We start from the raw sequence: 26894 nt of genomic DNA, 5'->3' as shown, positions 1-26894 counted from the left end.
AATAAGGGCCCTGAGGCCAATATGATCTGACAGTCCAGGAAATACCCTTGGGCCCTGTAGCATGTGAGATGGCGGAAGACAGGGCAGGCAGCTGGCTGTGGGAAGGGGGAGGAAAGTGCCCTTAATTCCTACCACTCGTGCACTATGCAGTCCTGCTAGGAGCCAGGTACGCAACGTGTGGTGCCTCACGGATCCTCAAAGCAACTGAGGTCGATGTCAATCCACTTCACAGTGGGGACACTGAGGCTGTGAGATGTTGGTTACCTGCCCAAGGTTACACACCTGCAAAGAGACAACCACTAAGCAGGTTGCCAAGGACCTACCATGACCCTGAGGAGGTTTGCCCTAGTGCCAGTCCTGGAACCTCATTTCTTTGTCTTCAGGAGAGGCATCCCCTCCCAGGCAGAGCCTCAGCCCAGGGTGTAGCAGCCTCGAGTAAGTCCTGACCACCACTTTGTGGAAACTCAGAGCAGGCCGGTCCTGCTAGTACCAGCACTCACCCTTACTCAAGGGAAAAGGAAAGCATAGCGCCTCTAAGCCAGTGGTTCCCAAAGGGTGGTCCCTGACCAGCAGCATCACTTGGGAATTTGTCAGAAATGCACATTCTGAGCCCCACCCCCAGAGTTTCAGATTCAGTAGATCTGGGGTGCACCTGAGAGTTTGTCCTTTCCCGTGGACACCACACTCTAAGAACCACTGCTGTAGAGTCTAGACCAGACTCTCCGAGCAGACGCCATCTTCTTCCCAGGAAACAGGCTCTGAAGGCAGGGCTAAACCCACTCAGGGCCTGGTCCTGCCACTTCCTCTCTATGGAGGGAGTTGAGCCAGGGCTGCTGACGCCCTCCTAAGGCTGTCCCAACAGCTCCCAAACCCCCAGCCCCCAAGGCCTAAGCCCTGTCACTAGCCCCAGGCCACAGTAAACCAAAAATACCCAAAGCTGGAAAATTCCTCGGAGGACACTGCTGCAATGTCCACCGACCTTGCAGAAGGAGGAAGGGACTTACTCCAAGGCCACAGAAGCTGCGCATGCCTCCTGATTTCCTGCCTATGCCATTCCCTTCACCCAGAATGACCTCACCAGTCTGCCCCCATGCCTGTTTATCTCTGCCTGTCAAAGTCTCCTTCAGAGGCCTCTGCAGATGCCACATTCTCATAAGATCTCTCCAGTTCCATCATCCCATCCCCCTCCTTTCAGCACCCCCCCCGTCTCCACTTCCCTTGCATTCCCTCCTCTGGAAATCATGCTCACTACGGTTACCAGTGACCCCTTAATGACTAAATCCAAGGGCACCTGTCAGTTCTTATCTTACTTGATGTGTTTTTTTCTGGCCACATTTGGCGCTGATGACCACTGGGGACTGCAGAGGCTGCATCAGGCAGACACCCCGAAACCCTTGGGAGATGAAAACACTTTCTGCCTAGGGGTTCCTCGGGGAGAACATTTCATCAGCACTGCTGAGCTTCGTGAGTGGGTGCGTGTTCCAGAGGCTGGAGTGATAGTGAAGGAACGAGTGAGCGAGTGAGCATGTGCTCCCAGGTCGGCCAGACCCAGGAAGGTGTGGGAGTGGGGGGGGGGAGGCGATCGTGTGGGTGGAAAGTTACTAGAAGGGAGATGGAGCCAAGGTGGAATGACTAATCGAGACCATACAGCCAGGAGGTGGCTGCCACGTCGACCGTGCCAGAGGACATTGAGGGCTGAAGGAGTCCCAGGGAGATTCGGCTTCCTGGAGGAGCAATGAGCTGGACCGTGGCCCAGCAGGAAGCAGCTTGGATTCTGAAAATCTGAGTGAGCTCAGAGATTTCCCCAGGCTGACATGGGCCAAAGACCTTGGACTAGGGCCACATGATTCATGGAAAGGACGGAAAGAAAACTCTTGAGTCTTCCATTCGACTCAGCACTAACAAAGTTACCCCCAGCTTGAGGATAAGCCCCAAGCTCGGCAAGTGTGTGCGTGTGTGTGTGTGTGTGTGTGTGTATGTGTGTGTGTGTGAGTGAGAGAGAGAGAGAGAGAGAGAGAGAGAGAGAGAGAGAGAGAGAGAGAGAGAGAGAGAGAGAGAGAGATAGGCAGGGGCGCAGGGTGTGAATGAAACTTTGTGATTAGTAAATCTTGTTGAGAAAGGGAGTTCTGTGGCCATGGAGCATTTGTCTTAAGTCCTCCCTCATTCCGGCATGCCTTTGCTAAGGAGACCACTGGCTAATAATACACTGGCCAGGAATTTGTGCAGAGGAGGACAGGGCCTCCCCGGGGCCAGGGAATAGCTGGCGTTTGACTAGGAAATGCTAAGCCTGGTTAATGATAAACTCACCTCTCCTGTTTTTATTCTCTTGACTGAACATCCAACCTCAAAGTCTTTAGCAGCTATTAACTGGTTTTAAATTTATCATTGTTGTTATTAGGGATGCTTTTTGTATTTGGAAGGGATAACTGATGTCACTGACTTCTACTTAGAGTATGAGGAAGAAAACATCGCTTAATTGAAGTCCAACAACCTGGTTCTAGCCCTGCCTCTACCTGAACTCACTGCGCAGTTATGCCCAGGTCACTGCTCCTCTCTGGGGCATGGTTTGACCATCTGTAATCTAAACAGGAGGCCCAAAGATCAATGAGCTCCCTCCTAGCCCAACGGTCTATGAATCCATGGTTCTGAAGGGTGATTCGGGGAGAGATGCAAGTAGCAGGTGTGTACACATTCTTCTAGAAAGGGAGGAGAGACACACACACAGCTAACACTGGCGAGGGGATGGACAGAGCAGCAAGCCAGGTGATACACTCTTTGCTGAACTGGGAGAGAAGTCGGAGTGGTGGCTCTGGTGGACGGCAGCTGCTTGGATGCCCCTTCCCTCACTTCTTTCGGTAAAAAATTTGACTTTCCTTTAGGAAACCACCCCTCCTCTACTCTCAGCCCAGAGGCTCCAGGTTTGGTGCATCAAAGTGAGGTATCTTCCCTGGCTACAGTTCAAGGATGGCATATACCCCAAGCCAGGCTAAAAAGAGCCTACTTTTGGATTTCCTGCTGGAGCTAGTGGAAAACAGGCTCTCTCTCTCTCTCTCTGCTAGGGTTGCTAAGTTGGTTGGATGTAAGCCTGGTACCTCTTTATCACAACCTCAAGAGAGCCTATCCAATACTAAGACTAAGACTAAAGCCAAGTCTAAGAACACAGAACCAGGATATAAGCAAGGCAAATCCCAGGTGATGTTGCATACCTGGATCCAGCAGGACCTGAAGCCTCTGGATTTCTCAGTTATCAGAATTAATCTTTCTGTTTGTTTGTTTTCTGTTTAATCTTTTCGTTTAAATCAATTTGAGCCGTGTTTCTGTCATTTACGACCAATGAACTCAGGAGCTAAGCACCCCGATCAGGAAGTATAGCCTAGACTCCCAAAGGCGGCCCCACGTTACAGCTGGGAGGGACTCCAGATCAAAGGGTCCATGCCATTGCTGTTTCTCCCAGGCAGGTATGCTATCTGCCACGTGTGCTCTGCTCCTATACTAGACCACAGATGCTCACCTAGAATAGAAGGGCACCCTGAAAACAGAGCTAATCCAGGTCCTACAGGGAGCTGTCTGCCTTGTTTTCTATAATGGGGGGTTAATAGTACCTGCCGGTCCTAGGCAATAATCCTTCAAATGGTGAGTTTCAGAGGGTGGCTTCCACTCAGTCAGAGCAACTGACTCCCTGGCTTTGGGTGGGAACATGAGACTCCGGTCACTCCAACTTCAGTATCCCCTGCCCTGGCCTTAGTGATTGATTGGGTCAAGAATGGTCACATGACCCAAGGCAGACCAATCCAAAACCCACCCTGGGATTTTTTAACTTGAGCAGGCAGAGAAGAATTTCCCCCGTGCTGGGTGACACGCATGTAAGAATGAGTATCTGGTGTTGCTGGGGGCCAGGAGAAGATCTGGTATGAAAGAATGAAGCTAACACCCTGGGATGAGCAGAGATTCAAGGCTGAGGGCCACGAGCCTGGCAGCTCTGGGGCCCTGGTTCCAGCTGGCACCAGTTCTACCTTGCCTTCCAGCTTGTGAGCCAAGAAACAGTCCTCCCTCTCTCCTCCCTTTAAAGCAAGTTTCAAATGGGTTTCTGTCCCTTTCAAATGAACCAAAGATATACTGTTTTCTTCTAAACCAAGGGAAAAACAAAGATCCAAGGTTGGAGGCCCCTTCGTTACCACTGTCTACCAAGGAAAGGGCTCTGATATCAAGGCACAGAAGTGAATAGGCAAGAGCATCGGGCTTATTCCAATCTTGATTCCAACCCTCTCCAGCGTTATGAGCTTTGCACAAGCAACAACCACTCTGAGCCTCAGTATCCTCACCTGAAAAAGGGGGATAATGATATTCTTTTCCCCATAGGGTTGTAAAGGTGAAGTGAGTGCCTGGCATAGAGTCCTTGCTCCAGAACTAGTAGCTGTTACTATGACTTCCTTCTCCCTAAGCTTTTCTTCACTGTTCCACCAGAATCTCAGGTCAGAGGGGGACACAATTGTTTCTGGGGGCCCTGGATCCTGCTGCAAAGCCTGTGTGTAGCTTTTGGCTCTAGAAGGTTGGGAAGCTCTGGCCTCTCCTGGGGAGGTTTGGAGAAAGAAGAGCTCAGCCCTGGTTTTGGGCCAAAGGACAAGCTGCTCAGGACCACACAGTCATGGGAACGGTGGCCCAGCCAGGGGGAGGCTGGCTGTGTGGGAGCCCAACCCACAGCCAGGGCCTCAAAGAGCCAGACGTTCCCAGCAGGCAGAGAGACTTCCCACTTGCACAGAAGAACCATCATTTATCCATCTCATTCATTCAGCAAAAAGCAGCGTACCAGGCACTGGGCAGGGCTTTGCTGGGCTCAGGGTCAGTTAACCGACACCAGAATGAGTAAGACCCAGGCTGTGTCCTCCAACAGCTAAAAGTAACAGCTGCAATGTGTGGAGCTAAGTGACGAGCTTCATGGAGCTGGTCTCTCAGCTGCACACCCCCACTTCGCTCCCCACGGTGGCCTCCCTTCTGGACTGTGGCAGTCTGGTGGTCCCTGCGTCATCACCTGGGTGTGAGGCAGCCTCCTCCCTGGTCCCTTTTTCCAAGCATCCTGGTTACAACCCTTCCTACCTACTATTGAAATCACAACTGTCCCAAAGCTCCAATCAAGTCCCTCCCTGCTCAAAAATCTTCAATAGCTCCTCATTTCCTGGGGACCAAATCCAGGTGCCTCAGCCTGGCATTTAAGACTCTTCAAGAGACAGCCCCACCACACTTGCAGTTTATCCTCCAATCCATCCTTTCCTTCAAATAGCTTACCTGCCCGTCGAACTGAACTACACCCTCTACCTTAGACAGCCCAGAACTCTCTCACCTCCACGCCTTTGCCCAGCCATTTCTTCTCCCTGACTATCTCTGTGCCTCCAATTTTTTCCTGTCCTAAGGCTCCAGTTCAAATGCCACTTCCTTAAGGGGGCATCCTCACTGTCCTTATTTTTTAAAATGTCTCCCTAAATGGACTCCCCAGACGCTTTCCTTCGTGCCAGTTACACCTGAACCTGGCTGCCTGGGGAGGTCGAATCACAGAGTGTTGTAGTCTGCCTTGTAAAGTGTGAGAAGCCACCGCCACTGTTTCTCTGTCTGGTGGACATAAGAAGCCACCCTGGAGCAGGACTTCACTGTTTTTCCCTGAAACCTTGGTGGCCCCTACTTGGAAATGCAAATGTAAAGGGAGCAGCCCTTCCCCGCCTCTGCCCTACAAGAATGGTGTTAGGGAACTTTTGGAGGGGCTGACAGAGGCCTACACAGAAGTGATCCTCTCCCTACACTGAAGTGATCTCAGAAAAACATGATGGACAAATTTGTCCTGAGAGGACAGGAACCTGGTCCCTCCCCATTTCCTCCTAGGGCTGACATTATTGGAACCCCTTGGATGGAGTGGATGTTTCCCAGAGAGTTGCTGGCGCAAACAGAGACCAAAGCTCCCAGAGGACCTCACCATGATTCAGGGTTGGGGGTGGGCTGGAGGTGTCTGGACTCGTGAACTGGCTTGACACCCAGAAGTCCATGCCAAACCCATGGCTTGGGCTGGAAGCCTCTGGGCCCCAACTCCCCCAAGCAGGGTGGGGAGGCTCTGGGAACGATGGCTGAGTAATGGCGAAAAGCAGAAATCTCTGGAACCTACGCGTGGGATCCTGCACGGCAGCCCCATGGTTACTGTGGTCCAGGACGTGCTGGAGTGGGCAGCACCAACTCCCATCTGTGCTGCTATGGTAACAGGGCAGAAACTGGGGCGAGCTACTGGGTAAGTGGGGCCCACGTCTCCGTCTCTCTCTACCTGGCATTAAGCCTGGAGCGGCCGCAGGGTCCTGAGACAATGTGGATGTGAGGCAGACAGAGGAGCTACACTCGAGATCTTACTAAAGGAGGCACTTGGGTGCTTGGGCGGTCAGTCGGGGAAAGAAGAAATATAACCACAGTTCCACCCCAGAACAGTGAAGCAGTCACCCCATCGCATACTCAGCACAGCCTGCCTTGTTTTAAATTACAGTTAGGGCTCTACCAGTACACAACAAAGTCTTTCAGTCTTTATCTCAATTTCCCCTATAATATTTTGCACTGCAGAAGGCACACATTTTTGTTGGAAGGAGGGAAGGAAAGAGGGAAAGAAGGAGGGAGGGACTGTAGGTCTAGGAGAGTCCAGAGGAGCGACTTAGAGCTTGCAGCTGGACTAATAACGGCAGGCTTCCTGGCAGAGGTAACCTGTGAGGGGCCTTGAAGGAGGAGTACCCTGAGAGGATCTTTGGAGCGTAAGCGTTCCTGGAAACTGTGCTTTACAGTTCTAGGTCCCTGCAGCATGTCAGGGGCTAAGGTTATAGCAGGTGCTATCTCCATGTCCTCACCCTCTCTTCTCGTCCTCAGCCTCCCAGCAATTCTATGATTTGGGGATTCATTTTTTTTTTTTGGAAAAGAATACAGATATATCTTACTTTTGCAAGTTTTACAAAATATACTGAAAACATACCCCCAAGTGAGTGCATTGCCGGGGCCCCTCTCGGGACCCCGAGGCTTAAGCCTCATTAGCTTCCAGTAGCAGGGCTCTGCCTGCAGGAGCCCTCCCCCTCCGCCTGGGCTGGAGGGGGAGGGCAGAGGCTGTTAAAGGCTTTACGGGCCAAGAGTCAAGCTGACCTGAAATGCAAAGGCATCCTCCCCAGACAAGAAGCTGGACCTGTATCTCAGGAAGATCTGAAAGGAGATCTGCAGGACTAGTCCGCCCAGGTCGTGGGCTTTACAGGGGCCAGGGCACCACGTGTGTCATTAAAGCCACACTCATGGGCGCCTGCTCCTTCCAAGCACGTCCTCCAGAAGAGACACATTTTCAATAAATTGTAAAGAAATACTCAGAGATGAGAGTTGTTAGGACGAGAACGATAAAGAAGAGACAAAGGAGGAAGCAAACAGTGAGCTGCCTGGAGAAGGCTGTCAAAGGTGGTGCCCGCTGTATCTGCTCACTCCCCTCCCCACCGATGTCACCATCCCGGGCTCCTGGCCTTGGTGTTGCGATCTGGCTATGCTTCTACAAGAGACCTGTATTTAGGACCAGAACGAGCACTGTGACTGCAGGGCCAAGTCACTTCAGTTGTCCAGGCCTCAGTGCTCTCATCTATAAAATGAGGGGTGTGCCCAGAGCAGCCACTGTCTTTTCCTGCACGACACCCATGCAGATACCCTTGGCGTGCCCCTCCTTCTCCCTGTAGAGAGCACATGGAAATTTGAGATGGTGAGAGAGGGGTGAGTATAGGATCAACCTTGCGTCCTTGATAATTTATATTTTAAAAAGTAAATCATGGGACTTCCCTGGTGGTCCAGTGGGTAAGATTCCGCACTCCCAATGCAGGGGACCCGGGTTCGATCCCTGGTCAGGAAACTAGATCCCACATGGCGCACTAAGAGTTTGCATGCCGCAACTAAGAGTCTGCATGCTGCAACTAAGAAGTCTGCATGCCATAACTAAAGATGCTGCATGCTGCAACTAAGACCCTGCACAACATACATAAATAAATAAAAGATAAATAAATATGAAACATACTTATAAAGAAAAAAGTAAACCATTATTGCCCAATGATGTGAAGTAACTTAATGACACTCAAGAATGGTTAAAATGAAAACAAAAAGGTTAAAATGCTAAATTTTGTGTTATGTGTACTCATCACAATAAAAAAAATGGAATTAAAAAAGTATAACTTCAACAAAATGATTTTTTTTTTTTTTTTTTTTTTTGGCGGTACGCGGGCCTCTCACTGCTGTGGCCTCTCCCATCGTGGAGCAACAGGCTCCGGACGCGCAAGCCCAGCCGCTCCGCAGCATGTGGGATCTTCCCGGACCGGGGCACGAACCTGCGTCCCCTGCATCGGCAAGCGGACTCTCAACCACTGAGGCACCAGGGAAGCCCAAACTGAATATTATTTTTAAACACACATATACACATACAAAGTAAATCATTTGCAATTTTTAAAGCACTTTTGACTATTATAAGTTCCTTTTGTTATGACCACTGAGGGCCACATGCCTTGTGGGCTTTCCCACAAGGAACCTACCTGTTTTGAGATTCTCTTCCACATCAGACCCAGCCTCTGAAAGGACTGCTCTGTCTGGGCAGGTGGCACCAGGCCTGAGAGAAGTAGCAGCTGCAATGCTCAGCCCCCAGCTGCCCAGCTGGTCTGGGCCCCATACACACCCACCATCCTGGTCACGGTCCCTCTCTATGTCCTCACAGCCCACCTCCCTCCAGCAGAGAGGCTTCTCCTCCATTCCCTGGAAACCCAACACGCCCTGGGCAACTGCACCCCATGTACACACCTGGAGCTGGTCGCCCAGCCACTGAAATGCAATAAATCCTGGTTCTGTTCTGATGACGAAGAGTCCAAGTGCAAACTGTAGTACAAGACCCCAGGACACAGCCCGCCAGGATACCTGCCACCCGATAGAAAGGTCCTGGTGAGCTCAGCTCCTCGGGAGTTCCACAGGGAACAGTTGGGTGAGGGCAGAGGGCACAGCACTGCTAAGGGGCTATGGGAGATTTGGCCAGTCTGTAGGATGAGGGCTGGACCCAGCCAGAGCTCTGGGCCAGTTGCCAATGGTTACATTCCCCATGAAGTTCAGAATAGGCCACACTTGGCAGCAATGCACCTGGGAAGTGGGCAGGGGTAGGGCAAGATCTAACCAAGGACCATCCTGGAGTGTGCCATGGCACTTGGTCCTGGGTCATCACGGGGTAGGTGGAGCTGGAGTTGTGGCATCAGTGTCCGGCTTCCATGTAACTTTTGTCTGTCTGGATCCTCCCCCATCCCTCCTATATAGTCAGGGCTCCCAGCCACTCTGACCCCACTCTCTCTCCCTCAGTGCACTCTCCCCATCCCCAGCAGAAGGGAGCTGGACTCCTAAGGGCTGCTGCTACCTCTCAGCATTTAATGACTCCTTAGCAGTGATCCCTACACCCAGGTGTGCATCAGGATCTCTGGGAGGCTTGGCTGGAGTCTGGGGGAAGGTGTTAACCACACTGTGAAATGGTGGGGGGGGGACCTGATATCAGAGAGGGAAGGGGCTGCAGCCCACTCTGGACCTGATAGCTAAGCACTCATTGCGCAGTGATGCTTTGAGAAGGCAAAGAGGAGGCAGATGAACATGCAGATTCCTCCGAAGGACACCAGTTGCTCAGGCCGCTGAGAGGTGTCCAGAACCAGCCATAGGATCAGGGCCAGGAAAGCAGCAAGGGCTAGAAAGGGCTCCCTGCGGGAGAGGGGCAGAAAATCATCACTGTCAGCATCTCCTCACCCCCACACAATAGCACCCAGGGCCCCAGAGAAAGGGTACTCAGGGCTGGTGAGGGCAGAGAGAGAACGCTGTGTAACCTCAGACAGGCCACATAGCCTCTCTGAGTCTAGTTTCCTCATTGGGTAAACAAAGCCAAAGACACCCCATTTCTCAAGGTTGCCGAGAGGACTAAATCAGAGGATGTGTGCACTCAGCTTAGCATGGTGCCGAGCACATGGCCCCATCGAGAGGCAGGAATTCTCAAAGCTGCAATGATGCTCAGCTCAGCCCAGCCTCTGACCTTGCCAGGGTGAGGTGGGGCCTGTGTGGGCTAGAACTCAGTACCATGGACCATGGGCTCTGCTCCCCCAAAGCCCAGAAGCAGTAGTGTCAGTCTGGAATGCAGAGTTGAGCACCTGAGAGCTAGGGCTGGATGCAACTTTTACAGCAACACCTCCCTCCCTGGGGCTGGGATTTGCTTGTCCAGGAGGCAGCCTGAAATGTTCAAGAGCCCAGGTCTGGGTACTGGGTGAACAAGGTCTAGCCCCGACCCAGTCTCCAACTCACTGGGTACTATAACCACAGATAAGGTTCACTGAGCACCTATTATGTGCCAGGAACTATGCTGGGTGCTGAGAGACTTCCAGTAACTGTCCTCATCTTAGAGATGAAGAAACGGAGGCCCAGGAAGTTAAATGACTTGCCCACAGCTGCCCATCTAGAAAGTAGAAAAGCTGAGATCTTAGCCCAGGCACTCTGGCAGCAAATCTATTCCCTTAACTAGTTCTGTACACCGTCACCAGCCGGAAAGAGGAGGACCCAGGACCTGAAATCCATCAGGCTAACCCCAGAGTTGACTGTTTATTTTTGGTGTGTTTCCCAAACTCCTATCATCCCAGTTCCATTGGCACGATTTCTGCCCTGTCTCTGTGCCACCTGTACTATTTTCCTTGAAGTTAACTCATTTTATAAAAACTGAAATGCATGTTTGGGGTTTTGTTTTTTTTTTTTTTTGGAAGGGGGTTGTTTTTAATAGCTTTATTAGAGATATGATTTTTTTAACTTTTTATTTTATATTGGCATATAGCCGATTAACAGTGTTGTGATAGTTTCAGGTGCACAGCAGAGCGACTCAGCCATACATATACATGTATCCTTTCTCCCCCAGACTCCCCTTCCATCCAGGCTGCCACATAACATTGAGCAGAGTTCCCTGTGCTACGCAGTAGGTCCTTGTTGGTTATCCTTTTTAAATATAGCAGTGTGTACATGTCAATCCCAAACTCCTTAACTATCCCTTCCCTCCACCCTTCCCCACCTGGTATTAGAGGTATGATTGACATAATAAATAGAACATGTTGAAAGTGTATAATTTGATAGTTTCGACATATGTATACACCATGAAACCATCACCACTATCACAGTGAGCGTATTATATCCATCACCCTCAAAAGCTTCTTCATACTCCTTTGTAATTCCTTCCCTCATCCCCAGGCAGCAAATGATCTGTTTTCTGTCACTAGGTGAGTTTGCAATTTCTAGGATTTCATAGGAATGGAATCATACAGTACATATTTTTTTGTCTGACTTCTTTCACTTAGCGTAATTATTTTATTTTGAGATTCATCCATGTTTTTGCATGCATTCATTTCTTTGTATTGCTGAGTAGTAGTCCATTGTGTGGATATACCACAGTTGGCTTATACATTCACCTGTTGATGAACATTTAGGTTGTTTCCGGTTTGGGGCTATTGCGGATAAAGCTGCTATGAACATTCAAACATTCATGTGCAAGTCTTTATGTGGAAGTACGCTTTCTTTTCTCACTATAAGTGGAATGGGTGACTCATATGGTAGATCTAACTTTTTAGGAGACTGCCAAACTGTTTTCCAAAGTCATTTTACATTTTTCCATTCCCACCAGCAGTATGTAAACGTTCCAGTTCCTCTGCATCTTTGCCAACATGGTTGGTATGGTTACTCATTTGAATTCTAGTCATTCTAGCAGACATACAGCAGTATCTCTTTGTGGTTTTAATTTGCATTTCCCTAATGACTAACGATGTTGAGCATTTTTCCATGTGTTTATTTGCCACTTATATATCTTCTTTAACTAAACATCTGTTAAAATATTGAGCCCACCCTTAAACTGGGTTTTCTTATTTTTGAGTTTTGAGAGTTCTTAATACATTCTGGATGCAAGTCCTTTGTTAGGTATATGACTTTCAAAGCTTTTCTCCTAATCATAGCTTACGTTTTTTATTCTCTTAACCAAGTCTTTTTGAAGAGCAAAAGTCCTGAATTCTGATGAAGTTTAATTTATCATTTAAAAAAATGGATTGTGATTTTGGTTCTGTATCTAAAAAATTTACTTAACTCAAGGTCACAAAGATTTTCTCCTACGTTTTCTTACAGTAGTTTTATAGCTTCAGGCTTTACATTTAGGTTTATGATCTATTTTCAGTTAATTTTTTAATATAATGTGAGGCATGGATCAAAGTTCCTTTGTTTCTCTCTCCTCCTCCTATTCTTCTCCTCCTTCTTATTCTACATATGGATATCCTATTGTTCTAGAAGAATTTGTTGAGATGATTATTATTTCTTCACTGAATTGTCTTAGCACCCCTGTCAAAAATCAATTGGTTATATATATGTAGGTCTATTTCTGTACTCTCTATTCTATTCCATTGATCTATTTGTCTGTCTTGATGCCAATACCACATTGTCTTGATTACTGTAGCTTTATAATAAGTCTTAAAGACAGGTAGTGTAAATTCATCAACTTTGTTCATCTTTTTCAAAGTCGTTTTGGTTATTCTAGGTTCTTCACATTTCCATATGAATTCCAGAATCATGTTTTGATTCCTATCCCAAAAGTCTGCTAGAATTTTGATTGAATACTCTTAGAATCTATAGATTAATTTGAGGAGAATTGATATATTAAAAATATTGACTCTTTCAATCCATGAACTTGATATTTTGCTCCATTTATTTGTCTTTAATTTCTCTCAGCAATGTTTTGTAGTTTTCCATGCACAGGTTTGCAGGTCTTTTGTCAGATTTATCCTTAAGTATTACATATGTTTTATGCTATTCTAAATAACATTTATAATTTTAATTTATGATTGTTTGTTGTTAGTATAGAGAAATACTTTTGTTTTTTGTATGTTGAGCTTGTATCCTTCAAACTTGCTAAACTCACTTATTAGTTACACTAGTTTTTTTGGTAGATTCCATAGGATTTTCTATGTAGACAATCCTGTTGTCTGTGAATAAAGACAGCTTTACTTCTTCCTTTCTAATCTACATGCCTTTTATTTCTTTTTCCTACCCGACTGCACAAGCTAGAACCTCCAGTACAATGCTGAATAAAAGTGGTGAGAATGGACGTTCCTACCTTGTTCTTGATTTCAGTGGGTAAGCACTCAGTCTTTCCCGGTTAAGTATGAGGTTAGCTGTAGATTTTTGGTAGCTGGTCTTTATCAGATTGGGGACGTTCCCTTCTATTCCTAGTTTGCTCAGAATTTTTATCAGAAACGGGAGTGGAATTTTGTCAAATGCTTTCTCTGATTATGATGTGCTTTGGTGTGGTTTTCTTCGTGTTTCTTGTGCTGTAGGTTTGTAGAGTTTCTTGGATGTCTGGGTTTATAATTTTCATCAGATTTGGAATTTCTTGGATATAATTTCTTCAAGTATTTTTTCTTCCCTCCTTCTCCTTTGGAGATTTCAATTACTTGCCTGTTTGCCTACTTAATGTGCCATGGTTAACTGATGCTCCGTTTGACTCTTTCAAGTTTTTAAAAAATTTGTTAGGTAGAACCTGAGCAGCGTTTATTCTGTGGTTAATTTTTCCCTGTTACTGACCCAAGATCTTTCTTAGTACTCTAAACAATATCTGGTGAATCATGAGGTTTTCCACTCTGATTATTGAGAGCAAACACTACTCCTGACCCTGTGTGATCTCTGGGCACTGTTCTCTAATCCTTTTCAGTGGTTCTTTTCTAGGCCTTGCATAGTTTCCTCATACGCATTCACTGATCAGAACTCAGTTGAATACTGGAGGAGAACCCTCTGCAGATCCCGGGAACAGATCTCTCCCCTCTGGTACTCTGCATTGTGAACTCTAGTCACCTTGGCTTTCCTGAAGTCCAAGCTCTGTCTTTTCAACTCAGGAAATCTACTGGCCCCACCTTAATGCCTCTTTCCTGCACTGTGGCCTGGAAACCCCCTCAATGCAGTAAGTTGGGGCAATCATAGAGCTCATCTCATTTGTTTCCTATTTCTCAAGGATCACTGTCCTTTGTTGCCTGATGCCCAATTTCTTAAGAGCCATATACTATTTGTTCTGGATTTTTAGTTGCTTCAAGCGAGAGGATAAACCTGGTCTCTGTTACTCCATCTTGACCTGATTTTGGAAGCCGAAATCAAATGCATGTATTTTAAAAACAGTTTATTGAGACAAAATTCACATACTATACAATTTTCCCATTTAAAGAGTATGGTTCAGGGCTTCCCTGGTGGCGCAGTGGTTAAGAATCCGCCTGCCAATGCAGGGGACACGGGTTTGAGCCCTGGTCCAGGAAGATCCCACAGGCCGCGGAGCAACTACGCCTGTGTGCCACAGCTACTGAGCCTGCGCTCTAGAGCCCACGAGCCACAACTACTGAAGCCCGCGTGCCACAACTACTGAAGCCCATGCACCTAGAACCCATGCTCTGCAACAAGAGAAGCCACCGCAATGAGAAGCCTGAACACCGCAACGAAGAGTAGCCCCTGCTCGCTGCAACTAGAGAGAAAGCCTGGGTGCAGCAACAAAGACCCAACGCAGCCAAAAATGAAAATTAATTAATTTTTTTAAAAAAGAGTATGGTTCAATGGTTTTTAGTATATTTACAGGGTTGTACAACCGTCACTGCAATCAACTTTAGAACATTTTCATCAGCCCAAAGAGGAACCCCACACCTCTACTCACCACCCCCATCTTCCCATCCCCCTCCAGCCCTAGTCAGTCACTAATCGGCACTTCCCTGGTGGTGCTGTGGTTAAGACTCCGAGCTCCCAATGCGGGAGGCCCGGGTTCAATCCCTGGTCAGGGAACTAGATCCCACATGCATGAGCAACTAAGAGTTCATATGCCACAACTAAGGAGCCCATGAGCCGCAACTAAGGAGCACACCTCCCGCAACTAAGACCCGGCACAACCAAATAAATAAATAAATATTTTTTAAAAATCACTACTCTACTCTCTGTCTCTATAGATTTTCCTATTCTGGACATTTCATATAAATGGAATCCTACAGTATATGGTTCTTTGTGACTGGTGCCTTTTACTTAGCATAATGTTTTTAAGCTTTGTCATTATTGTAGCATTTATCAGTACTACCTTCTTTTTATGACCAAATAATATTCCATGATATGTATAGACACAATTTATTCAGCCATTTAATGGTTGATGGGCATTTGGATTGTTTCCACTTTGGCTATTATGAATAATGATGCCATGAACATTTGCATATAAGTTTTTGGATATATGTTTTCATTTCTCTTAGGTATATACCTAAGAGTGGAAATGCTGGGTATGGTAACTCCATGTATAACATTTTGAGGAACTGACATTGTTTTCTATTGCAGCTGCATCATCTTACATTTCTTTCAGGAGTGTTATGAGGGTTTCAAATTTTTTCGCATCTTTGCCAACTCTTGCTATCATTTATCTTTTTTGTTACAGCCATCCTAGTAGATGGGAAGTGGTATCTTGCTGTGATTTTTTTTTTTTGGTATATAATTTGCAAATATTTTCTCCCATTCTGTGGATTGTCTTTTCACTTTGTTGATGGTGTCCTCTGAATCAAAACATTTTAGTTTTTATACAGTCTAGTTTATCTGCATGTATTTTTCTTTTTTTCCTTGGCCATGCCATGCAGCTTGCAGGATCTCAGTTCCCCAACTGGGGACTGAACCTGGGGCCATGGCGGTGAAAGCATCAAATCCTAACCACTAGACCACCAAGGAACTCCCTACCTGCATATGTTTTTTTAAAGGAAACTTTATAACAATACCTCAAATGGAAAACCAGTATCAGTGATTTGTCATAAACAGAAGATGACTGTAAAAATAAATCCTTTTATAAATCTATTTAATAAAGAGAAGGCAAATGTAAAAACAAATCTATGTATAAATAAAACTAAAACTTTGTTTATAGGCTGGCTCAAAGCATTTTGCTGTGGTGCGGGGGTCTTACTTTGGGAAACACCATTATGCCCTGCACCTGCCTGGCTTACTCATTGATTATCTTTGGGCACCAGTTTCTTCATCAACAAAAAAAGAGTACCTTTTTTAAGCCATAGAAACATTTTTTTCCAGCTAATTTTTTCTTGTTTTTGCAAACCTGTTTATAAAACAGATAAAATAGAGCTGTCTGGTTGAAATGGAGACTGGGAGGCAGGGTGTCTGATGTTCCCCTCTCCAATCTCCCTCACCTGCCCTATGGTACCTCCAAGGTTTCCAGAGCTCTAAGGAACCCAGTTTAAAAACCAGGGGATCCCAAACTGTTGTTCAGGAACATGGCCGGCTACATCAGAATCCCCTGGTGGCTAACTAAAAACATTAACTAAAGGGAAAAGAATTTCAATAAGAATAGATACATGTATATGTTTAACTGAATCACTTTGCTGTACACCTGAAACTATCATAGCATTGTTAATCAACTATACTCCAATATAAAATAAAAAGTTAAAAAAAATATTGATTCCTGGACCTCAATTCAGACTGCTGAATCAGACTCCAGGGGTGGTCCCCTGCGGCTGTATGTCTCACGCATGCTCCAGGTGATCTGATAGGAGGCACTGATATGGGTCCTCCCTGCTTGAATGGGCTGGGATATCTGAATTTAGGAAACTGTTGATTCCTGTCCTCAGGTATCATAGGCACCTGTTTTAACTGGAGCAGAGAATCAGGTGGGAACTGACAAAACGCCACAAAGATGGCACAAAGATGCCTCTGAAGCCACCCAGCAACACCTGCTCCGGGGCTCCCAGGAGGCAGGCAAGTAACATGTGCTCTCCATGGCCCAGGAGCCCTCTGGTGCGACAAGGACAAAGGACCTCCCCACCCAGCACTGGCTGTGACCCCGCAGCTGACTCAGCGGCCCTCTGCCAATGTGCCTGCCCACCCCCATACTCCCCTGGGGCCTCACTTACCTCTTAAACCAGAGGTTCGGGCCGGGATGCCCCAGAGGCTTGACACACCTCAGCAGCTTTGGCCCCAGCAGCCTCTTCAGCAGGCTGTGGGCCAGGAAGACGAGGTCCACACGGGTGAGGACACCTCACCACACAGGTGAGGGCCCTCTGGAAATCCAGGAGGCAGGCCATCAGCAGGAAGGCAGCAAATGCTGGGAGTAGGTGGAGGATGAAACAGAGACGGGGTCATCCATAATGACACTGGCGTCTGCAGGACCCCGCAGCCCTATCCTCCAGCTCCACCTTACTCCAGCCAGAGCTCTCTGAGCCTTAGTTTCTTCGTCTGGAAATGAGCACCATTGTCTCTATTTTGTCAGAGGGTCATTATGAAGTTAATTGACAGAATGTGTGTAAAAGGGCTTTGCAAACTATAAAGTGCTGACCGAAGTGCTGAGGGAGATGTTTAAGGAGGAGGCAAGACAGCATGAATCTCTGAGCATCAACGGAGCACCTGCTATGTTCCAGAGCCACACTAGGTTCCGAGGAGGACAGAGATGGATAAGTCAGTGGCTCCAGGAAGGCATTCACTTGTGTGTCAGGATCCCGTTCTGAATATTCATCAGTGACCATTTTTCTTCCTGGAATTTCCTTTTCCCCCTTTGCCCTTCTCCCCATTTGAGCTGCTAGGCCAGTCTGTGCTATATCTCAAGAGAGGAATATGATAGCAGAGGGGAACTATCTCTCCCTGGCTTATGAATTTCAAGAGCCAGAGCCCTTGAAGAATGGAAAGGACTTATAACATTTCCATTGGATAAAAAATGTAGGATTGGACATTTTGAGTAAGCGTAATCCCTCCCCCTCCCCCTCTGCTGCCAAACTAGTTAGAGGATACCCGTGGGTCCCAGAGAAGAGAACTCTGAGCCAGGGGAGGTGGCAAAGGCCCAGGCATATTTGTGGCATTGCAAGCAAAGGCGTCCTGCCCCAGGGAGGCAGCAAAATGTCACGGAGAGGAAAACGCGTGGAATGCATGGGCAGGCAGAAGGCTTCTAAGGTTCCGCACACCTCAGCAGGCACCGAAGGAGAGGAAATGATCTCTGTGAGTGGCCCAGACAGAAAGGAGACCAGAACAGGCCCACGATGGAGATGGGGGTGTCTCCACGGCTACTTGCAGCGGCAGAGAACCCAGGACCAGTTGGGGAAGTGGACAGGTTAGCAGACCCTTGAGAACTGATCGTGGATAATCACCCCCAGGGACTCCTGAAGAAAGAGGTGAAGGCATATTCCACACTGACAGACGTTCAGTTCCTATCCCTCACTTGGAACAATGAAATTGAAATAGAAACTTTACTTTCCATAAGTCAAGTTATGAAAAATAAAGTTGCTTTTCTCTGACGCAGAAGTTTGTGGGCTGGGACACCTGTATGGGGGTTAGTTAGAAGCACACAGGTGAGGCTCTGCAGGGCAGCGCCAGGGATGCAGGCATAGGGCTGTGGGAAGTCAAAGGAGGGGGAGCTGGTGGGAGACAGGCACCAAGGTCAGCACGATTTATAGCACTGCCAGAATTACTCCTCACACCCATTTCACGGGTCGGTACTGTGGTGATCCCCATTTAGAGATGAGAAGTGAAGTGACTCACACAGGGAGGAAATTGGACTGGAATTCCAACCTGGGTCTGTCTGCAGCCAGCAGGGACCAGCACATCGTGTAGGAGAGAGGGCTGTGTGGACAAGTCCTCCAGGGCAGGACACGGGAGAAACATGTATTAGGAAGTATTTTCATCCTTCTAGGATCCATTCACCTCTCCAGTGATAGGATTTTCTGTTCCTTTTGGGCACCCCTCCCTACTCTTAGACCATGTGGTCCCGCGGTGTCTGACCCACTTCAGGGGGGGGAGACCACAGCATCCCCTGGGCCCAGGGATGGGCACATGACCCAGGCTAGGCCCATCAAAGGCCTCCAGGGACTTGGCTGGAAATATGGGCAAGAGGTACACTCTTCTGAGATTGGGGACGCTGAGGCCCTCCCTGTCAGTCAGCCATGGAGAAAGCCCACCTAAGGCGAGGAAGCCATTGCTATGGCTCAGACTAAGTGCTGAGAGCATGAGCTTCATTTCTCTACCACACCTACTTCAGAAAGTACGTGAAGAGCCTTGCCATAGAAGACGTGATACACCAAAGATATCAAAGAGCTGGAGGGAATCAAAATCCCGAACATGGAGAAAGTAAGGGAGAATTTAATGACTGAGACTGAGTTCCTGACAGCCAAGACAAAAGTGGAAATAGGATATGGTAGGTCATTTCCATTATCTGCTAGAAGGAATGCAATCATTTCTTCAAGAGAAACAAATCTGAGTCTGAGTGAAGGTGGACACAAGGGGAACCAAGACGGCCCTGCTCAGCTCCTGCCAAAGGAAGACTTCACGGTGTCCGACACCTCGAGGAGGAAGCTGCCAGGGCCATGAACCAGCCCCATCGCAGCAGGGCATCCTGCTTTTGATTTCATCATGAAGACTGGGGCCCCTGCTGTCATGCCTCCATGTCCTCTCCCCTGTGTAGTCCCCACGAAGGCCTCTGCATCCACACCCACCTCCCCTGTCCATCTCCCACCTGCCAAGCCAAATCGAGCCTCCAGCTGTGAGGACCCGCCTCTCCGCCTGGGCCCTGGACCCCTCCTTCCCCGTGCCCAGGGGACCTTGCTCCACCGGTCATCTCCACCTCCTCGCTCTTCCCCTTTTTCTACAAACTCCCTGCCTCAGCTCAGAAACACAGTCAAAGTGTCTCCCTTCACAAACACACCCCCTTCCTTGACACTGCCACAGCCTTCCTTTAATATTCCCACCCAGTTCTCATTAAAAAATTTCTCACAAGAGCTGTCTAGACTTACTGTCTACACTGCCTCTCCTCCTGTTCTCCATCCAGCTTTTGCAAGTCCACCCTAAGTCACCATGACTTCCTTGTCCCTAAATCCCACGGACACTGCTCCATCCTTGGCCTGCTGGTCCCCTTACCGCAGAGATGCTGGTGATCTTCCCCTCCTTCTTGAAACCCTTTGCTCCCTGGGCTTCTGCACCGACTCTGCTCCTGGTGTCCTGCTGCTGCCCCCACCTGCACGCCTTCTCAGGCTGTCTCAGGACTCCTCTCCCTCTCTAATTCCTTCCGTGTGGCCGGTCCCCAGGTTTCCATCCGCGAACCACCGCTCAATTCGTTCTCCACGCACCCCTGGGAAACCTCTTCTCCTCCTGGAGGGCCTGGCAGCGGTTACCTCCAACACACTGTCCGAAACAACTCGCCATCCCCCTCCCTGCTGAGATCCCCTCCTCCACCCCTGTTCCCTAGCTCTGGCGGGCAGTATCACCCAGCCCCGTGGTCCAAGCAGAACCCTGAGGCATCCTGGATTCCAGGGCCTCCTTCATCCTGCACAGGTGATCAGCTCCCAAGTCTGGCTGGTGTGGCTTCTCGAAGATTTCTCAGATCCGCCCCCTTCCATCCTCCAGCACTTCATCTTCTCCCATCTGGAACGTGGTCCTGAACATCTCCTTCTCCCGTCTTTCCCGCCTGCCTCTTCTGGGTTTCCACAATGTGAATCCAAACTTGACACTTCCCGGTTTAAATCCTTCAATGGCTCTCTCTGGCCTTGGAGGTAAAATCCAAGTTTCTCCAACTCCCTCCCAATACCTGGCCCCTTCTCATCCCTCCAGCCTCATCCTCTGGCACTCCCGGTCTAGAACTTTACCCTCCAGCCACACTTGAATGTTTATCAGCTGCCTGCCCACATACTGCAGGTTTTCACCTTTGCTTGTGTGTTCCTCTGCCTTCTCACTCCTATTGTCCTTCCCCTTTTACCTGGTTAACTCCTGTTCAATCTGTGAGACTGGAATGTTACCTCCTCCTGGAAGTCCTCCCTGATCACCCCACATCCTTCCTTGGTGCTCCCAGATGGCTCTTGGCATCATGTGGAAATATTTGTTCCCCTCTCCCTTACTGATCAGAGAGTACCTTGGGAACAAGATCTGGTCTGGTTCAATTCTCATTCCCCAGCTTCTGGAACAAGAGCTGGCCCTGAGTTGGTGCTCAACAAACCTTTGTTGAGTTATTGGGTAAGTGAATGACCCTGCCCTGAGACATGGATGGCTGGGGTGGAGGTGGCTGAAACCTGGGTGGTGGGAGCCATGGGGCTAAGCAGGAGTGTCTGTCTCCCTGGTGGGGCTGGGCCCCAAGCTCACCAGTACATAGCAGGCCTGTGCAGATCCATCGAAGCAGCTGTGCGTGCTCCCTGCAGAAGCGTCTCACCCTCAGGGCTGGCTGCAGGCTCCTCTTGGGGAGAAGACCAGCAGGGTCTATGAGTGGCGCCCCTGACTCCCACCCCTGTGGGGATTCTCAACGCCTCCAGGTAGAAGCCACTCAGGTACGTCCCCAGTAAAATGGCAACATGGGGCGAGCCAGGCACTGGCCTTGACATCCCACAGGGTTACAGGGCAACCCTTGCCCAGAGCAAACTAAGGAATGGCTCAGGCCGTCCGCTCCTTCCGGCCTCTGTCTGTACCAGCTGTGTCTCAGCCTGGAGGAGCACCACTACCCCGGTGATAATCCTGCCTCCAGGGTTTGGGAAGGAACCAACTGAGACAATAAGGAAGAACCTTATCAACATACAGAAATGCACAAACCACGATGGCTGCCTCCCCTCCCCTGTCCCATTTCCAGCTGTCTGAGGAGCCATGTGGGGAGGCGCCCAGCTCTGCATTTACTCCTGTGGGACATTATCCTCTGAGTCAACAGCACCTCCCAGAGAGAGGAAGTGTGAACAGTCCACTGGCAGCTGTCACACAGCCCCACTGTCTTCTGGACCCGGTGCAAATGCCAATTCTTGTCGGGTCACTTGGTCACTTGTCTGTCCCTGGAGGAAAGGCTGGTACCTGAATACCTCTGAGGTCTCCCTGGCTGAGCACGTAGGAGATGCTCACTCACACTCATTCAGCCACCAGTCACTTTTTAAAGGAAACTCTCTCCCCTCTCTCTGTCCCCACTGCCCACCTCCTAAGTAAGGCATTTTTCCTCAATCTCATCCCAAGGCAGACAGATGGAATCCGCAACCCCACCTGGCTCAATGCTTGAGACCGAGCAGGACCCTAAGGGCCTTCTGGGCACAGAAGCCTATGTCCCCCGTTTCTTGTTTGTAGGGAACAGACTCCAGCCTCCATGACCTTCCCTGAGTCCCAAAGGGCAGATTCAAACAGTTGTTGATCAGGGAAGGGAAGGGATGCAGAGACAAGGGAGGAACAGCCAAGAAACAATAGTGCAGCCTTGGGGCAGGGTCCTGGGTCCCCTTCAAGGGAAACACATAACAATATCTTTGAGCTCTTTACAGAACTAAAACCCAACAGATGGGAAATGTCAGCGTTCTTCATTCCAGAAAAGATCACCTGAGCCCAGATTAAAGCAACCAGAGAAGCTCATCAAGAAGATTACCTGAGGGCTTCCCTGGTGGCGTAGTGGTTGAGAGTCCGCCTGCCGATGCAGGGGACGCGGGTTCGTGCCCTGGTCCGGGAGGATCCCACATGCCGCGGAGCGGCTGGGCCCGTGAACCATGGCCGCTGAGCCTGCGCGTCCGGAACCTGTGCTCCACAACGGGAGAGGCCGCAGCAGTGAGAGGCCCGCGTACCGCAAAAAAAAAAAAAAGATTACCTGAAACAAAAGTAAAGGGGTGCAGGCCCTGCACACACCCTAGTCTTGTCAGCCACCCCACCCTTGAACCATTGCTATAAAACTCCTCACCAAATGCTCCTGGGTAGGGACACACAGTTTTCGAGGGCGAGAGCCGGCTGTGTCTCCCTTTGCCTGGCAAAGTAATAAAGCTATGCTTTTCTACTTCACCCAAAACTCTGTCTCCGAGATTCGATTTGGCACTGGTGCGCAGAAGCCAAGTTTTGGGCAACACGCTCTCATCAGCTCAGGATCTGGTCAGTCAGGAACCCCCCACCCCCAGTAGGCCTGGGTGTCAGGAGGCCAAGCTCTAGGTTCGATTTGCTGCCTGTGTGACCTGGGTCCATCTCTCTCCCTCTCTGGGCTTCAGCCTCCCCATGTGAAAGGAGGGGCCTGGCCCAGTCTAGGGGTTTTCAAACTAAGCTTCAAGGTTCCCTGAGGTGTCCCAGAGACCGAATGGGGTAGAAGGCAGATGGGGAGTAAAGAGGGGACCAGGCTGGTTCAGGGACCCCATCCAACTTCAACCAGAGCAGCTCCTCAGTATAAATTGGGGTCCCCCATGGGATTTTCATTCTGGCCGCTTCAAAGCAGATTGGGAACCTCTGGCCTGGCTCACCTCTGAGGCCAAGGTCAGCAGGACTCATCTGTTGGCTAAAACACGTTTACTCCTTTCTTCAGCAAAGGTCCAGTGAGCCCCTTCCCTGTCAGGAGGCCAGGTTCCCCACAGGGGCCTCCTCCCCGGGCCAGCCCACATCCTTCCTGGAGACGACCTACCACCCTGAGGAGGGCTCGGGGCCAGCCTTGCTCCCGCTGTCCCTGACTTCTGCAGGGCTTGAGTCACTGTGCCAGGGTCCCGGCCTTCCTCCTAAAGCCACCAGAGATGGACCGGAGTGTGCCTCCCGCCTCACGCGAGAATTAGAGCTGGGGGCCTGGAGTGCGGAGAGACCCAGGCTGCCACCAGTGTGCCCACAGTCGCCTCGGGAGTGGACTGGGGACTTATCCTTTAATTTCTTATTTTTTCGGCTGTGCGGCGAGGCATGTGGGATCCTAGTTCCCCAACCAAGGATCGAACCCACGCCCCCCTCACCACCACCACCCCCCCCCCCACAGTGGAAGCACAGAGTCTTAACCACTGGATGGCCAGGGAAGTACCTTCCTCCTTATCATTCAGATCACAGCTGAAATGTCACTTCCTGGGTGAGCCCCTCCCTGACCTTTCTGACGAGGGCAGGCTCTACTGGCATATGATAGGTGTGCACAGATGTTTAATGAGTGATTAAGGGGGCTGCTCTGTGTGGAGGAGGTCAACACACTGCGGGGGTCATAAGTGTTCAAGCAAAGAGGTGAGGAGGAGGTGGGGGCGGGAGGAAGATGATGAACAAAGGTCCCTCTCACCAGGCGGGGCCAAACCAGCGTGGGGGAGGGGACAGGCCAGGCTTTCCAACAGCTCAGCCCCCATGTTCTCCAAACCACCAGCCGCTGATGTGAGAGAGCTGGCCTCTCTTAGGCTCGGTGTGTCGTCCTCCGTGCACCAGACCTTGCAGCTGAAAGACAAAGTCAGGGCCCAAAGCTGAAAGGGGAGGCTAGGCAGGACCCAGATGAGCGGCTGGGCGAAGGGCAGAGGATGGAAGGGAGGAGGCGGGGAGCGGGGAGCTGTGGCCTGGCATAGCCTCTCCCGTCCCAGAGCTCAACCCTCATTGTGCCAGGGGCCCCAGTGACAGAGGAAGGCCCCCGCTCCCTGCACTCCTGAACCTGTGAGAGGCAAGTCCTTGTAAATCTGGGAGGTCAGGCAGAAACAGGGCAAGGCCTGCCCACTTCAAAGAGAAGGAAAGGAAGGAATTGTGTATAGCATGTGTATGTATCTGAAAGGCGTTTTTCTGAAGACAGGTCTTAGCTTTCATCACTCACCGCAACAGGTTAAAACCATTGCCATTAAGTGATATTTTCATTGTATTACACTCTCTCATCTCTGAAAGATGGAGAGACAATATCCTGAAGACAACATTCCAGTCCCTGGATCCAACTATGCCTGAAACCAGTACTACCCCTGGGCTTTTCAATTACAGGAGCCAATATAGTCCTTTTTTTTTTTCTTTTTCTTTCTTTCTTTTTTTTTCTTTGCTGAAGCTCAGTACATAGGCCTAAACTCATCTGTAAATAAGAGCCCTAACGACGACTCCATCTCTCTTCACTCCTGTCCCCCCTCTTTTTCTTCCCCTTAGGTAGCACCCTACCTTGCCCAAGCACCAGACTGGCTAAGCTCACATACCCAGGAGCACACATGCAAGGGCACACATGAGCAGGCCCACGTAGGGAAGTACTCACACAGGCAGAGCCTGGGAAAGCCCAGCCACCCATGCACATACGCAAACACAGACACACAGCTGCACGGAGAGGGGCAGGCTCTTCTTCCTACTCACATATTTGTGGTCAACAAGTCCCTCTCAGGGAGATGGAAGCGTGTTTCCACGGGGACGGGCTGGATCCAACCTGCTTGCGTTTTGGCCTGTCTTCTCATCTCAGTGGAAATTCCTGGGCAGAGTCCAGAGTTGGAGTTGGCTGGGCCTCCCACCTGGCTTTGTCCAGCACGGTCTCCAGAGCCCAGGGCCACGGCCGGGGCAGGGACCCTGGCCTCTCTCAGGGAAAAGAGGAAACGGGGCAAGTGGGCCTCACTCTAGGCCTGGCCTGCGGAGCTCCTGCCTCATAACTGAATCTGCCTTCCTCCTCAATAACGCCTTCCTCTCCACTCTTTCCTGCTCCCAAACAGGCCCACCTCTTCCAGGAAGCTCAGCTTTATTACTCTCTCTCCCCATATCCCCTCCTGGGGCCTCCTTTTCCACCTGCCATCAGTGCTATTCAGTTTTTTGGATCATGTGTTTTATCGTTCGTTTTGCATCTTACACAGTCTCCCTTTCCTCACTGGATCAGTAATTATAACAGCAATCTATTTTCCTGAGCTTGAAGATAAGGAAAGCAGTGTAGTGCTATAAATAATAAAAGTGTTTCAGGTCTAAGTGGTCTTGAAAACAAAACAAAATCGCAGCTTGCCCTTTGGTTCCATGGCTTTTTAACTGACACCGAAGCAACAGTGTGCAAAGTCAATGGGCAAAGCCTTTAACATTTCAGTCCTCAAACTAAACATTAAACTTATCTGACAGGATTGACAACATCTCCTTAATAATTAATCATACACACTCAGGACAAAATCCTTTATGATGCATAAACACTTCCTGGTAACACAGAGGCGGAGTTACCAGCACAGGCTGGTTGTTTTGGAAGTTTGGGAACCATGATGGATGAAGGGTGGGGGGTACCCCTTCTCTTTAAAAACATTTTTTTTTTGTCATTCTGATTACCAAAGTATTACACATGCATCAGCAAACATTTAAACATTATAGAAATATACAAAACACAGGAAGTTAAAAATCCCTCTAATCTGAGCCTTCCAGATATGACCACCACTGAGCTTGTGGAATTTTTCTCCAGACATTTTTCATAAGTGAATACTCTTTTGGGTTATTCATTTTACAAAAGAGGCTTATACTATACCAGCTTTTTTGCAATTTGCTCTTTTGGGTGGAGATCCACACTGTGCCCCACTCACTCTGTTGGAGGCTTGTGTGCTGCCTTGATTATAAACTAAACGTTTGTGGCATCATCTGGTTCATCCTGAGCAGAACACCTGCCACCACGGGCAGCCTCCACAGGGATGGGCTTGTAGCTGCCCTGGCAGGGGGCCTCATCAAGCCCCGGTGAAGGGCAGACGGGACTGTACTTGCTTCTCTGCCTCTGCCCACTTCTAACTTCTTCCTCCCCTCCTTCCCCCCTTTCCTGCTCCCTCTCCCCTCCCCTTCCCCCCTCCTCCATCCTCTCCTCTCTCCTCTCCTTCCTCTCTTGGTGCCCAGAGAGAAGCCAGGAGGCACAACACATCCAGGAGGAGCCAAACTTGTTCCAAAACATTCCCTACGCTGCACCTTAGAGCCTTGACATCTTCGTGTGCCCTGATCTCTCCAACAAGGATTTAATAGGCTGTGTGTCTTAAAATGAGCCCTTAGAGCCCAAAGGTCTAGATTCAGTCCTGGCTCTGAAAGTTAACTGGTTTCCTCATCTGTAAAACGTGAGGTAATAGTACCTACCTCATAAATAAATATTGATGGGGATTAAATGAGCAAATGCAGGTGAGGTGTTTGGCAGAGAGGCTGGCACCATCAGGCTGGCCGGTGTCATCGCTGTCAGAGGT

General features: G+C 49.3%; 1 protein-coding gene across 1 annotated transcript in view; it reads right to left on the bottom strand.

Moving 5' to 3' along the window:
• SLC28A1 (solute carrier family 28 member 1) overlaps positions 1-26894 on the bottom strand; it is a 47298-nt gene extending 20404 nt beyond the window's left edge. Inside the window, 10 exon segments of the mRNA XM_073799909.1 lie at positions 7153-7209; positions 8824-8937; positions 9600-9753; positions 16977-17104; positions 17106-17167; positions 21178-21268; positions 23425-23712; positions 23979-24198; positions 25075-25290; positions 26791-26894. Coding sequence (XP_073656010.1) covers positions 7153-7209; positions 8824-8937; positions 9600-9753; positions 16977-17104; positions 17106-17167; positions 21178-21268; positions 23425-23712; positions 23979-24198; positions 25075-25290; positions 26791-26795 — 1335 coding nt within the window. The 5' untranslated portion in view covers positions 26796-26894.

The sequence above is a fragment of the Tursiops truncatus genome, chromosome 2, assembly GCF_011762595.2.
Source record: "Tursiops truncatus isolate mTurTru1 chromosome 2, mTurTru1.mat.Y, whole genome shotgun sequence".
Taxonomy (NCBI): domain Eukaryota; kingdom Metazoa; phylum Chordata; class Mammalia; order Artiodactyla; family Delphinidae; genus Tursiops; species Tursiops truncatus.
This window is presented reverse-complemented; position numbering and strand designations above follow the sequence as displayed.